Raw genomic sequence first — 14,427 nt, 5'->3', positions numbered from 1 at the left:
TTTACAATACTTAATTTTATGATTCTCTCATATCCTTAATTTACATAAATTATTCTAATTGGGTAGAACACGTGAAATAAAATGTAGGTAAAATGGTTAACTCAAAATTTTCCAACAAAAAACACGTCAAACTTCATTACATAGTAGTGATAGTACATTATATAGATACTCCCCCTGTCCCTAATTATTTGCTCCACTTTCCTTTTTAAGGTGTCCCTAAAAGATTGCCTCATACTATCTTTGGCATGTTTTCTCACTTGCACTTTCTCTATCTCTCTCCTCATTGATATATGTGTCAACCCATGTGCACCATTTTTTGCCCAAAGCCGGGAGTAATACATAGACATATAGTATAAACAAATCCGAGTTCTCAAAATAACCAATCGTTACAGCCGTGTCACACACTAAGGCCCCGTTTGGTTTAATGTAAAACATTTTCAATGGAAAATTAGTTTTCATGGAAAACATATTTTCAAGGAAAAACACAATTGCAAATTAGTTTTCCTTTGTTTGGTTGCATACAAGAAAAGTCCAAGAAAAATAAAAAATAAGAGTGGAAATGTAAGGATGAATGAGAGGGAAGTAAAAAAAGAAGTAAGGAGGAGAGAGGAAAATGTGGCTTCCCTTGTTTTTAAAAGGAAAATGTTTTCCATCATTAAGGATGGAATTTTCCACCCTTAAAAAATTATTTACCACTCCTTAACAAACCAAACAAAGAAAAATGGAAAAAAATGAAAAATTCATTTTATATGAAAGCATTTTACATCAAACCAAATAAGGCCTAATTTGAAACAAACTTCAAATCGTGTCCAATACGATTGATAATAATCAAACTAATTTCTTCTACCGTTCTGACAGGCGGGAACCAGTGGAAAAAAAAATCAAGAAAAAAAAAATAAATAAAAAAAACTGCACACTCTCTTCCTCACTATCAAAGTCTCTCTGCAAAAATGTCACTTCCTATTTCCTACTACTACTAGTCTTCTTCATCCCTCAATCCCCTAAAAAAGCTTCCTTAACAAGTTTTTCATTTTAAATTTCAAATTTTTATTCAATTTATCAAAAACCCATTTCAATTTTTCCTCAATTCTGCCAAAATTCCTCAAATTTTCATCCAAAAATGGCGGATTTTTTGAAAGAATGCCCGCTTCCTTCATCAGTAGAGGAGTTAATTAGGGTGCTTTGCGAGGAGCAATCACAACCATCTCCTGGTTTGAATTCAAGAAGAGTGCTCGCATCATTGGGGGAAGATGATTCGATTAAGTTGCTTAATTATATTCGTAAAACAAAAATTACTAAATCTTTTGATGGGTTCATAGTCTATTTGGCAAAAAATTATTATAATAAGACTTCAAACACTTCTTCTAAAATGCCAACCAAATTTGATTCTTATAGCATTAAAGGTTCGTTATTTTCTCATAATTTTTGTTGTTATTTTGAATAAATTTTTTTGGGTATTTTTTGTTTGTTTGATTTGAGGCTTGTTTATGTTTTTCCTGCAGAGAAGAATTCAATTGCTGCTTCGGGTTCTTCTTCTGCTAAGCTGCATGTATAAATTACCTTTTTTTGTTTCTAATTGGTTTGGGTTTAGTTGTCACATAGTTGCATCACTTGTTTAAAGTCCAATATCAACGTGACTATTAATTTCGTAATGATGTGTATTTTTTTTTTCTGCCTATTACTCCCTCCGTTCCAATATGATTGCGCCGTAGTGGAGAACTAAAATGTTATAGGACTTGGTTGGAGTTTGACAAGGGTTGGGGTTCTTGCCTTGTCTTTTTTCGTTGTGAAATTGGTTATAATGTGGGTGAACATAACATAAAGGGTAGTATAATAATGTGAGTGAAGCTTAGTGGGCGATTGGTAAAGGAAATCGGGGCAATCTTAGTATACGGAGGGAGTGTTGTTCTGTATTTTTTTTTTTTAAATTCTAGGAAGTGATGGTTGCTGTAATGAGAGTTGACATTTGAAGTTTATGTGCAGGAAGTAATGCTAAAACATTAAGAAGAGATGGGTCTGTAATGTCTTTCTTATCTGGTAAGGTGCCTTTTGCTGAAAAATAAACTTAATGAAGTCTCTACATTTTGTTAATGAGTCTTTGATTTGATGATTTTGATCTTTTGGTAAATGTTTTTACAGATAAATTATCATCGATGAAATTGAATGTATTTAGCTCCTCTAAGGTATACAAACCAACTTGTGAATTTGTAGCCCTGGAAAAATTGGGTTTTCGTCGAGCTTTTCTTGTTTTAAGTTACATAGGAAGGTAATATATCACTCATTTTTTGAATTATAGATGGTGTTATGAACCTTAATAGTATTTCCTGTCTTTACTTTTGATTATAATTCTGTTTTAGGAGGAAGCTTGAGGATGTAGCTTCTGTTCGCGACATTAATAATCTAGTAGCTGAAAGTGAAAAGCTTACAATGGGCTCTTTTGAGAAAATGGTGTGGGATCGATATGGTGATCAATATTGTCTCAGGAAGGACAGGAAAAAGGTTAGTGTCTGACTGTTTGATCATTTTCATATTTCAATTGTTCTATATATTGCTTGTAAAGTTGTTAGTTTGCTTGCCTTAGTTTTTGATATTGATGATGTTTTAGGTGTGAAACCTGGTACATCAATAATGCATTACAGTTGTTTTTCATTGTTGCTTTGCAGTATCGTAACTGGGAATCATCAGGGCCTTATTATTTTTATCAATGTCACGTTTATCTTGACGGAAGTTATTGTTTCAAGGTATAGTTTCCTAACTACTGTTGAAAATCTGTACAACTTGCTATTTTCTTTCACGGTATATTTCTGTTGTTTCTATTTGCATCAAAGATTAAAGGCCATGGAGCCTACAATCCATTGTTTTGTTTCACTTTCTCAATTCTCAAATCTTCAGTTCACACACTAATTGACAACCATGGGACTCTAGGATCTTTTGACTATTGATTGTTTTAATAACCTACAATGTGAAATATAGATAAGACATTGAAGCCACTTTTAACCACTTTCAATTTTTGTGCTGTTTGATAAAGTCTAATCAACCCCTTGTTTTTTTTTTCTTGTTCCATTTAGGGTCCTTTCTTAAGCAATCGAACAAATCTTCTTCAAAAGGTTTTTAAAGAAGAGAATGTACTGATCGTGAAGTTTGCTGAAGAGGGAAAGGGAAAAACAAAGTTTAGCAAGGGTTCTGGTTCTTCATTTGCTGCAATCAAAAAGGTTGCACGAGAAGGAATACACTTGGGTCGAAAGTTGTACAAGTTCATTGGCGAGTTTCCTTTTCTTTTGGCATCAATTTATTGCATTTATAAAATAGAAGTTGGTTTTGCTACATGTTTTGTGAATATTTGTGGAGTATATAGCAAATGTGAAACTTCCATCTTATTGTCCCATAGTAGTATCAAATAGGACAGTTCCTAAAGCTTGTACTTTTTTTCTTAGATCATGTTACATGGAATTTGGTTACTCTAGTACCATATTTGCGCCTTGTGCATCTCTGCACTTCTATCCAGTTTTTGTAGATTAAGATGATGAACCTCATGTGTATGTGATGTTAATTAGCATTCAAAGATGGGGGGAAAGGACAGAAGGATAGAATAACTGGATCCGTGAAATGTTATTTTGTAAACACGGATATGTGTCCAAGAGAAGTAAGATCAATGTTCATGCATCTGGATACCCTACCTAGCTTGTCCAAGTATGCAGCCAGGTATAATGCTTCGAAAGTTAAAAGTTGTTTTATAGCGATGTTTTTGTTTTATTCATTTATTTTAGCACTTTCATGCTTAGTATTGATATATGTGGTATATGTAGATTTGAGCTCGCACTTTCAAAAACAGTTACTTTACCCATTAATTTGGATGCTTTAGATATAACCCTTGAAGTCATCAACGATATACCATGTCAGGTGAAGTATTAGTCTTAAATTATTGTGAATTGAGATTTTACACTATCTTTGGTACTTAGTTTTCGAGCTTAGTTTATTTCCTTCTGCACTTTGGACAGCTTGCAGATGGTTCTGTTGTCAAAGATAAAAATGGGAAAGCTCTCATACACACTGATGGAACTGGCTTCATATCAGCGGATCTAGTTTGTGGGTTTTCTTGGAATAGTTGTAAGGCTAACTTGATGAGTGACCATAACTCTGAGGTATTCTTTTGTCATTTTTAAGTCCAAATTTACTGTAGTTTATGTGGCAAAGGATTTCTATCAAATCATACTCTTCAGTGCTTGGAGTTTATTTCTTATGTAAAAACCACTGCATAAAATGTAGTTGTGTTTAAGCTAAGACTGACATGTTAGCTTTATGGCTGTTTTTTTTTCAATTCTGATTTAAAACTTTATTTGTCATCAACTTATCAGGATAGAAGGATCTATAAGTCATGAGGCTTTTGCAAAATTACAAGCACTTGGGAAAAACTCTATGGAAAGCTTACTCTTATTCTTTTCTTTGATGCTTAAATCATAAGGTGTTGGTTGCTGGTCCTAAGTTGATTAGTTTATCTTGTCTCTTTGAAGTTCTCTAAGATAATAGAAACTCTAAAGAAGCATGGCGATTTTCATGTTATGTGCTATTACTTTGTTAAATGCCTTGACATTTTATAAAGTGGTGCTATATACAATATGAATGGTATTGGCAGTCTGGCATGTTTTTGAATGGTTTAGCCTGTCTTTTTTTTTTTTTTTTTTGGGGGGGGGGGGGTTCTCATGTAATTTATTGCTGTAATATTTGCAATTTTTCACGGGCTAGTCCTGTATTCTTCCCTGATATGTTTTGCATTCTTGTTCTCTCATTCTATCTCTCCAGAGAAATGATGTACATAGTTTCGAGCTCAATGGGCTTTCTTCACAATTTGCTGAACTGGTACACCTGCCTTTAATAATCTTACACCAGAAAATGTTTTTTAAAACCATGCTATTTATTTATATAAGTTGTATTTGGTATCTTCTTTTCTCCAGCCTTTGTTGATGCAGTTCCGATTATTTTACAAAGGTTATGCTGTTAAGGGGACGGTCCTTGTTAATCGAAAGGTATAAAGAAATTATTTATTTATTTATTTATTATCATTATTATTGTTATTGTTATTGTTAGTTTACAAGTTGCAGACCTCGATGAGAAAACTAAAATCTGTTGTGTAGAACATTGAAAATGCAGTGAATATGTTCTGTTTGTGTCCATAAACTGTCTTTTATTGCAATATATGATGTCTTGTGCTTTGAAATAGCTGTGATATATATTTAACCGTATTTGTATGTTACTCAGACTCTTTCATTTACCTCACGTGTCTGTGTCTCGGACACCGACACTTGGACACTTCATTTTTAACTAAAAACACAACTTTTTTCAAGAAAATGGGCGAGTCCAATGCTTGGACACCTGTGTCTAATTTGACACTTTATCCGAGTCCAAGTAACATAGTAATTGTATGTATTCTTCATAATTTGTCAATTAGTGAATAGTAGAGGATTGCCTTTGAGAATTCCTGCAGAGTGCTTTTTTAAAGTGTTATTTTATAAATAAACTAACTGAAAGGCCTTCTATTGACAAAACTCTCATTGTTTTATCATAGCTTCCTCAAAGAACTATTCAAGTTCGACCATCCATGATAAAAGTTCTAAAAGATCCGGAACGAGGACATTCTCTGACTGTGAACTCATTCGAAGTTGTGGGAATGAGGTATCTCTTACATGACATGCATTTGCTGTTAAAAGTATCTTACATTGTTTATATTATAACTTAGCTCAAGGATACAAGTTACATTGCAATATTGCAAGAACTGCAACTAGATAATCTATTCAATGACAAATTACATGTAAAATAAGAGAAGATTAAAATTGATAATCCATTGTGTGCTATGTGGATATTTCTATTTGTTTTGAAATAACCTACTGGCTGCCTTCATTTTCACCCAAAAATGTTACGCAGAAACAATAGTAACTTCTTCAGTTGTAAACTCTGGGAGACATATTTGATCATCAAATATATGTACTGTAACATAATACTCCAGCTATCAAGGGTCTTGACCAATGTGGACAAGAAAATTGGATTTCCAGAAAGTCGCTAAAGTAGTATTCCAATTTTGAACAGGATTACACAAGTATCAGACAAATACTTCTTTTGGTGTATTACATGCTACAAATTTGTCTTATGAGTTCCACATGGTCATTTGTAAGAGACTATTACTTGGGAAAGAGTATGTAGAATTCCTGGTCCGTGCTATAGACAATAAAAAATGTTATTTCTTAGAAAGCCACTGGCTTGACATGCTTTGGAGTTTATCTCGAAGTGTGTCAACATATATTTTAACTTATGAGTTCTTAGCATCTCTGTTGGATTTTTGTAAAGTGATTCATAATGGTATGTCATAAGTTGCTCTTGGTTTTGAGACCGTATGTCCCTTATTGTAGTCCATTGCTGTGACCCATATCTTCTTATATTGACAAGTCATGCACTTCAAATTTACTTCTGCTTTATTTAACTGTCCCGTTTAGGCTTAGCCGCTTAGGCATGCATATATAGTGTAAATAGTGGGGGAGGGTAGGCCTTTCAGTAGATATTGTGTAAATAAAAATAAAATAATAAGTTGAATTGAGAGAGAGAGAGAGAGTATTAGTGGGGGCCCAAACAACATGAGTTGTGAAGAAAGAGTGTGTGAGAGAGTGATAGGTTATGAAACGGCCCTCGTCACATGGGTTGAGTGGGGTAATATTTCCCTTCAAGGCAAGATTGTAAGAAGAAAATTATTTATGTACGGACCAAATTAGTATACAAGGATATAGTTAAGGGTTATTGGCAGATCATGGGATGAATGTGATTTGGAAAAATGAGAGATGATGGGATATACGATAGGTTTGTAGAATGGCACTAACTCCTTGGTGATGTTTCTTTAAGCTAACCCAATATATCTGATATTTTTTCGAGGTGGCAGCAGCTCTAGCTGGCGTTTATGATCTTAATTAATGGGTTCAATGATGGAGTTAAAGAGACAATTGAGATTAGTTGGCTTGTACAACAAGTTTCGGATTGAATTTACTGTCTTATCTGTAGCTAATTATAAAGCATTACTATTTGGCCTTGGCATGAAACATTATACTTCCTCCGTTCCCCCTAATATTGCAACATAGGGAGGGGACATGGATTCTAAGAAGAAGAGAGAGATAGAGAGGAATAAAGATGTGGTGAGGAGAGAGAAAGAGAGAAATGTGTGCAAGTAGGGAAATGTTGCAATATTTGTGAAACTTTTTTAAATGGTAATTGTTGCAATATTTGTGGAACGGAGGAAGTATATATTTTGATAAGTGTCTAACTAAATTCTATTTACTCGTAAAAGTCAATTAGACATGTCCAATTGTACATTTTGTTACAACAAGAATTACTATTTGGTAAATTTCCCAAGTGTGTTGAGACTGTTAGCCCCTTGTGGCTTTTGATTAATCTAATGCAGAGTGAAGCTTAAAGTTTAGAATTAACTTGATTTCCACCTTTTTTTTTTCATTGTTTACCTGTATATTCCTTTGACTATTTGTAGCTCTTGTATCCTTTCGTTTTGTCTGAAAATGTTACTCTTAAAAAAACTTTTGGGCTACATGATCTAAACATTTGTGATGACATATACAAGAATTGGCATTGATTCTAAATTGACATATACATTTCTGATTATACTGGCATTTTATTTCCTTTTAGCTCTTTCTTGTCAGATTTGTTGTGATTGCTGGTTTGTGTTCCTCTTAGGGAGTGGGTTTTCTGGTAATATGTTTTCTTGGTTTAATTTCTTTCTCCTGATTTCCAGTGGTCGACCTAAGAAAACATGCTTGACAAAATATTTGATTGCCCTACTAAATTATGGAGGAGTACCAACAGAGTTTTTCACAAACATACTAAAGGATGCAATACATGATGCTCGAACTTCACTGACTGACAAAAGAGCAGCTCTGCAAGGTGATTTTGTTGAGATTTTTGCGATGAGGATCTTTAAATTGCGACTTGCAATTGTTGTGTATTATAATCAGTAAGAATGCAATTATGCATATGAAACGACTTTGTTTGGGTAAACCTAATATTTGGTTGATTTTTTCATGTAGTTGCTCTTGCAAGTGGGGATATGGATGACGAATTCACAATTGCTAGAATGATTCTATCCGGGATCCCTCTTCATGAACCGTACATTCAGACACGTTTAAGTTTCCTTACAAATCATCAAAATAAAAGCTTGAAAGAAGGAAAGCTTCCCATCAGTGAAAGCTTCTACCTTATGGGGACAGCTGATCCAACGGATACCTTAAGAAGTGGAGAAGTCTGCATCATTCAGTAAGTTGTTTTCTATCATGTGAATTTTCAACTTGAACCTCTGTGAAACTGGAATATGTTGGAATAAACAAGGCCTCATGTTTGGTACAAAAGGTTGCTCTGCCAAATTGAACTAACGAACTAGCTCTATTCCTTAAAAGTATTCATGTTCTTTTCTATTTTTTTTTTTTTAAAAACTTTTACTTCTATCAGTAATCGGGATTAAGGCTTTGACATTTTTGTTGCTGTGATACCTCTTTATTATTAGAGAGCAATTGAATAAAGTGCGATGTTAACTAGGGGTTGAGAGAAGTAGAAGAAAATAGTACTAGATAAATCTTTCTACAATCACTGATACCTTGAACTTGTTTTACATGATATCAAGTTATTGTCTAATTTGTGGAAAGCAGGTAAGCAATATAGGTCTATCCCATTAACCAACCTTGTTCATGATGTGCATTTTAGAGTAAACCTTATATCTGGAGCTAAAATGGATGTTAATTGAGATGTTTCATTTTGCACGATTTTGTAGCCGGCTAATGATAGTTTCAGAATATTCTTTCAGTAACTAATATATTATGATACAACTCTCTTGTAGTGAAAATGGACAAATTTCTGGCAAGGTCCTGGTTTATCGTAATCCAGGAATTCATTTTGGAGATATCCATATTCTCACTGCAAAACATATAGAAGGGTTGGAAGAGATAGTGGGAAATTCAAAGTATGGCATATTTTTTCCCACCAAAGGTTCAAGGTCACTGCCTGATGCAATGGCTGGTGGTGATCTTGATGGAGACATGTATTGGATATCACGGAATCTTGATGTAAGCAATTACATATTTACAGTTTCTTGCTTCTTGTTTATCTCTTAATTGCTTTACACTTTTCAGTTCTTCTTAGTGAGATGGCAGATAGAAATATGTTCACGTGTTATTTCAATCTGCACTAAAAAATTATCAAGTGACTTTCCCTAGACAAGGGTGCAGGCCTCCTTAAGGACAAGATCTTTGAAATGCTATCCAATTATCATGGAAACATAGAGATCTATAGATAAATCTGCCATCAGTTATGCTCACGGCTGAAGGTTAGCTAAAATCTTCTGGAACAAGCCTTAAGGACTAAGGAATACCCAAAGCCTGATTCACGACTAAATAAGGACTACTCAGAGTCTTAGATCAGACATTGTATCCTAAAACTAACCTCGCTAGAACATAAGTTTGAATAAGGACTACGGACTACCCAAGCTTAAATTAAGACTAATTTGAGGACTGATAAGTTCCAAACTTCCAATAAGTACAGATAAATTTGGATTAGTTTTAATAAGTTTTGATAAGCAAAGACCAGGTGAATTGATGATGAGCTGGTTATTCTACAAGTTTACGGGTCACTAAAATGCTAACCACCTACTTTAGATAAAATGTATCAAAACTGATTTATAGGTTGCATGAGAAGACTCTGTAACATGTGTGATTAAAACCTATATGTGCTGAGGAATGGGGAATGGACAGGGTCAATGAATTGCCTCCTCTCTTTTTCTTTTTTTTTTTTTTTTTTTAACTCCTTATTACAGCTGAAAGTTATCCTTCAACAGCATTATTTTTGGGATGTGGTGAGTCAAGATTAAACAAATGGTTGTTCCCTTGTAGCTTCTAAAATATTTCAAACCAAGTGAACCCTGGACATGCATGAACCAAGCATCAAGTTCTGACCAGAAGAAACCAGCGGAGTATTCTAATGAGGAGTTGGAGCATGAGCTTTTTTCTCGTTGCTTGGGTGCAAGATTTAAACCAAGGTGTTCATTTTCATATGATTATTTTTAGTTAAAGCCTGATTGCACTGTTGTGATAACAAATATAGTGCCTTGATCATAAATACGAGGGTCATATGCAGTCTGTCTCCCTTGCATGAGCTAACCAATGGGTAAAATATTATGTATGCCCCAATCAAAGGGTTGGGATTGTGTTTGGATCTTTGTATACATTCCTAAGCTTATTGCCTCTGCTCTAAGAGCTTTGCAATTACTTCCTTTGTTTCACTATGATTGTCTTAGTTAATCAACCTTTAAAGAAAAGTCTGATAAGTCCCTCAGCTTGTGTATAGGAATTGTGAATGCACATTTTAATTATAAGTACTATGGGCATCTGACCAAGATAGAAGCAGGGCCAATGGGATGTATCAGTTTTTTTTGCAGCCTTTTCCTGTCGACGAATTATAGGTTTCTTAATTTATTAATGTTCTATTAGCCTTAATGATTCTAGCTGCTAACTTGCAAATTGCTTTCCAGTCTAGCTATGGGGATTGCTTCTATCAGCTGGCTAGCACACATGGACCAGCTATTAAGCTTAGGAGACAATTATGCGATGGAGAAAGAGTGCTTGAAGGAAAAATTGTTAAAATTAGTGGACATTTACTATGACGCACTGGATGCACCGAAAACAGGCGTAGAGGTAACTTTGTGGATGTTCAATGAGTAGTTTGTTTCCGTCACCCAAACTACTGTCTTGATGTAATTACTACCATGTCTACCAATTTCTTGTTTTGCTTATATGCATTTTCTCCTTTGAGTATGCTGCCATAGCTTCACGCTGTTCATAAATGTAACAAGTTTCTTCTGCAGGAAATGACTATGCATTATGGTTTGAAAATGAGCACTAGAACACTGTTGTCAAGGATCTAGTTTTTAGTCCATCAAATTCCTTTGTTTTTCACAATCTTGTTTTGTTCACATAAGATCTTATTTTTACAGTCAGCTTTACAATATTTTACTTGGCTAGTTTTGACAAGGATGGTAAAACAAATACTGCCCTTCAGGTTACTGTTTTGCGTGAGTTGGTTGCAGTAAAATATCCACACCACATGGAGAAGGTATCCTCATCTAATTACCATTCAGAATCTGTGTTAGGGATCATCTACGATCAAGTACAGGAATGGGAATTTGAGAATCCGTCCATACCTGGTAAGTGTTCTTCAACGCCATGTATATCTTGCGAATAAATTTGACTTTCCTGTTTTCTTCATTTGATGCTTTCTGCGCCTCCATAAATGCTTGTCCCTGTAAATGATTTAGTTAGATAGGTAAGTTTGCAGCCAACATGAATATAATTTGTAAACATAAGCCATTGATGGCTCTTAGAGCATCCCCATCAATGACCATTTTTTTGCTCATGAGCAAAAATGGTAGAAGATGTTCCCCATCAATGAGCATATTGAAAAATGCTCATGAGCATATTGAAAATTGCTCATAGGATGAGCATTTTTTAAGATGAATAGTAATCATGTGGGGTCTACAATGCAAGTAAAAAAAAGAATTAAAAATAATATAGTAGAGAGAAATATAAGAGGGTATTAGTAAAAGTAATAGAGAAGATGTACTAGAGAGAGAATGGGATTGGTGGGATAAAAATATGATCACAAAAATGCTCATGGGTTGAAAGAGAGAGAAAGTGGGTAGAGAGAGAATGAGGAAACCAATTTTTGCTCATTGTTGGGAATGCTCTTATCAGATGAGAAGTTTAAAAGTTTAAATCCTGCATGATTGTAAGGCTTTTTAATGTTCACTTCTTGTTTTTGTTAATCAGTTTGGAAGCTACCGATTTTGGATGTTGAAGTTCCTAACTATAATTTGAAGACATGGGAGTATCTTTACAAAAATTATCGAAGTGAAATGAGTGCAGCCCTCTCCATGGATGATGAAGAACTAAGGACATATACTGCAGACAAAGTTGTACAGAATTATAAACAGGTAATTCACAAGTAGCAAGCTAACCAGTGGACGTTTTCCTGGGCTATTCATCAATTTATATATCGATTGTGTAGATATTATACGAAGCAGATGACTTGGGAAAGAGTTCCAGAGCATGGGAGGAGATATATTTTGATGCATTGGCCATCTATCACGTATGCTATGATTATGCAAAAACCAAAGGTGCGAAGAAATGTGGCTTTGCGTGGAAGGTAGCAGGTGAGGTGTTGCTAAAGATTATCACTGAAGGTCAGGCAGAGAAAACTCTAACTTGTCTCCCTTCAGTACTCGAGGAAGTTCTTAGTAGGAAAACTTCCTAATAACAAATGTAGAAATGTTCATAGTGTAATATAATGTGCATTTTGTATGTATATTATGTATATGTAGTATATTTTTGTCTCTACTTGCAAGGATAAACGTGGTTCAGTACTTCAGAAAGTTCTAATTAAGAAAACTTCCCAGTGACAAATAGCTATATTCATAGTGTGATAATGTGTGTAATGTATGTACGCGCAGTATATATTTTGCCTCTAGTTGCAAGGTTTATAAACGAGGCTCAGTACTCCAGGAAGTTTCTTTTTAAGAAAATTTTCCGAAATGTATCTATGTTCATAGCGAGATAATGTATCAATGTTAGTATGTACGCGTAGTGTATTTTTGCCTCCACTAGCAAGGCTTAGAAATGAGGTTCATGTATAGTGTATTTTTACGTTGTATGAAGCTAGCCTACAACAGGTGCTCCTTTAAATTTCTTGTGTAATTTTGAATAAGTCAGTTGCATTCATTTATTCATTCATATTATTCATCATTTGTAGAAAAATTGCTAAGTTCAGGATAAAAGGGGAAACTTTGAGTTCAAGCAATCTTTGAATATGTGGCTTATGTTGGAGTAAGCGAGAATCAAGGAAGATGCTGGTAAAGGAACACAATGAATGAGATACATGGTTACAGCAGAATTCATTAACTCATGCTTTGAGCATCAGAAATTTATTAACTCATGCTTTGAGCATCAGAAATTACAGCAGGCATGCTACTCACAGGGAGCTCTTCTAACCACACACACATTACATCAAAATCTTTGCTTAAATGAGCAAGATTGTGAGCCACCCTTTTCCCCTCCCTCCCAACATGAGTAAAGGAAACAAAGGAGCAAGATTTGGCAAGACATAAGATGTCTTTTACAATCAGACCAAAGGGAGAATTCTCAAAAATATTGTTGTTCAAATGGTGGTGTAATTTCAGCAAGTCAGTCTCGAGAATAATCTTTCAAAGCCCAGCATCAATTGCGATAGAAAGGCCATGTCGAGCTGCCATTGCCTCACCAGCATCCGCATCATAACTCCCTTGAACATTCCAAACCGTTAAAGCCATGACATCCCCAATCGAGTCCTGCACTACCCCTCCCAGCCCAGTTGATCCCTCTTTGAAACACGCAACATCAGATCCCAATTTGACTGCACTGTTGGATTCTTGGATCATCTACTGGGATCTCAGGCTAAACACCTACATTATGGAAAACGAGGTTAGCGATGCATCTCATATGCAAAAATGTTGAGTACGGGATTAAGACAAGTCACAAAGCCTAAGTGTTGGGATGTTGGATGGTACAAGGGGTCGTGTGGCATGTGCACAAGACATGTGCACCCAAGGACAAGGCGTACCAGGTTAGTTCTTGACACTATTTACGACTCCCAAGGCCCGTAAGGCATGATGATTAAGGATGCAATGGTTCCGGGCACTATTTACGACTCCGAAGGCCCTTTTGGAACCCATGGAAATACTTGGATGCATAATCTCGCCGGGTGAAAAAATAATATACGGAAGCCAAATCTGAAGGCTATAATACACGAAATCGGAGCGATTTAGGAGGTGTCAGGACCCGGTGTCGGAATTTCACCAAACATTACGTGATCCATCCCGGGGTCATACAATAATGTTTCGACCCATATATGACTATTATTCGGCTACATACAGGCCCCGTGAAAGCTTATAGCCAACACAAGAGGCGTGTACGAAAACATGTAAATTAACTGTTTTAAGGAAAATTAGATGGTTCCACCAACCCAATAGGACACCCAGAGGGTATTAAGGACCCAGGTAAACATCTCGGAAAATTTTATTTCCGGACGAAAAAGGTAAAAAAATTCAAAAATTGAAGGCTATTATCCACGCTTTTTAAGAAATTAATGAGGTTACGAGGCCCGGAGGCGAAAAATCTTGAGAACCTAGGGGATACATCTCAGGGTCATATAATGCCGTTTGGAACCATACATGACCATTATATGTTGTCATAAATGTGCGTGATAGGCTTGAGTTCACGAAATCGGTGCAAGTTGCGAATGGGTAACTTGGAAAATTGGATGGTTCCAGGCACCCAATAGGAAATCCGGAGGGTGTTAGGGACA

At 35.4% G+C, this 14,427-nt stretch overlaps 1 protein-coding gene across 1 annotated transcript; it reads left to right on the top strand.

Moving 5' to 3' along the window:
- Positions 1-591: 591 nt before the first annotated feature.
- Positions 592-12,701, top strand: LOC110691085 (probable RNA-dependent RNA polymerase 3). Its single transcript, XM_021868018.1, has 21 exons — positions 592-1,403; positions 1,503-1,526; positions 1,984-2,037; positions 2,140-2,266; positions 2,358-2,499; positions 2,664-2,741; positions 3,069-3,261; positions 3,555-3,702; positions 3,807-3,900; positions 3,999-4,142; positions 4,801-4,857; positions 4,953-5,024; positions 5,564-5,670; positions 7,784-7,932; positions 8,076-8,301; positions 8,879-9,104; positions 9,927-10,072; positions 10,565-10,727; positions 11,092-11,236; positions 11,859-12,022; positions 12,097-12,701. Exons 1-21 carry the CDS (start codon positions 1,121-1,123, stop codon positions 12,340-12,342), a joined length of 2,988 nt encoding a protein of 995 aa, XP_021723710.1. The 5' UTR covers positions 592-1,120; the 3' UTR covers positions 12,343-12,701.
- Positions 12,702-14,427: the final 1,726 nt, after the last annotated feature.

The sequence above is a fragment of the Chenopodium quinoa genome, unplaced genomic scaffold (assembly GCF_001683475.1).
Source record: "Chenopodium quinoa cultivar QQ74 unplaced genomic scaffold, ASM168347v1, whole genome shotgun sequence".
Classification (NCBI taxonomy): Eukaryota; Viridiplantae; Streptophyta; class Magnoliopsida; order Caryophyllales; family Amaranthaceae; genus Chenopodium; species Chenopodium quinoa.
Note: the sequence above shows the minus strand (reverse complement) of the source record. Positions and strands in the feature narration are given on the sequence as shown.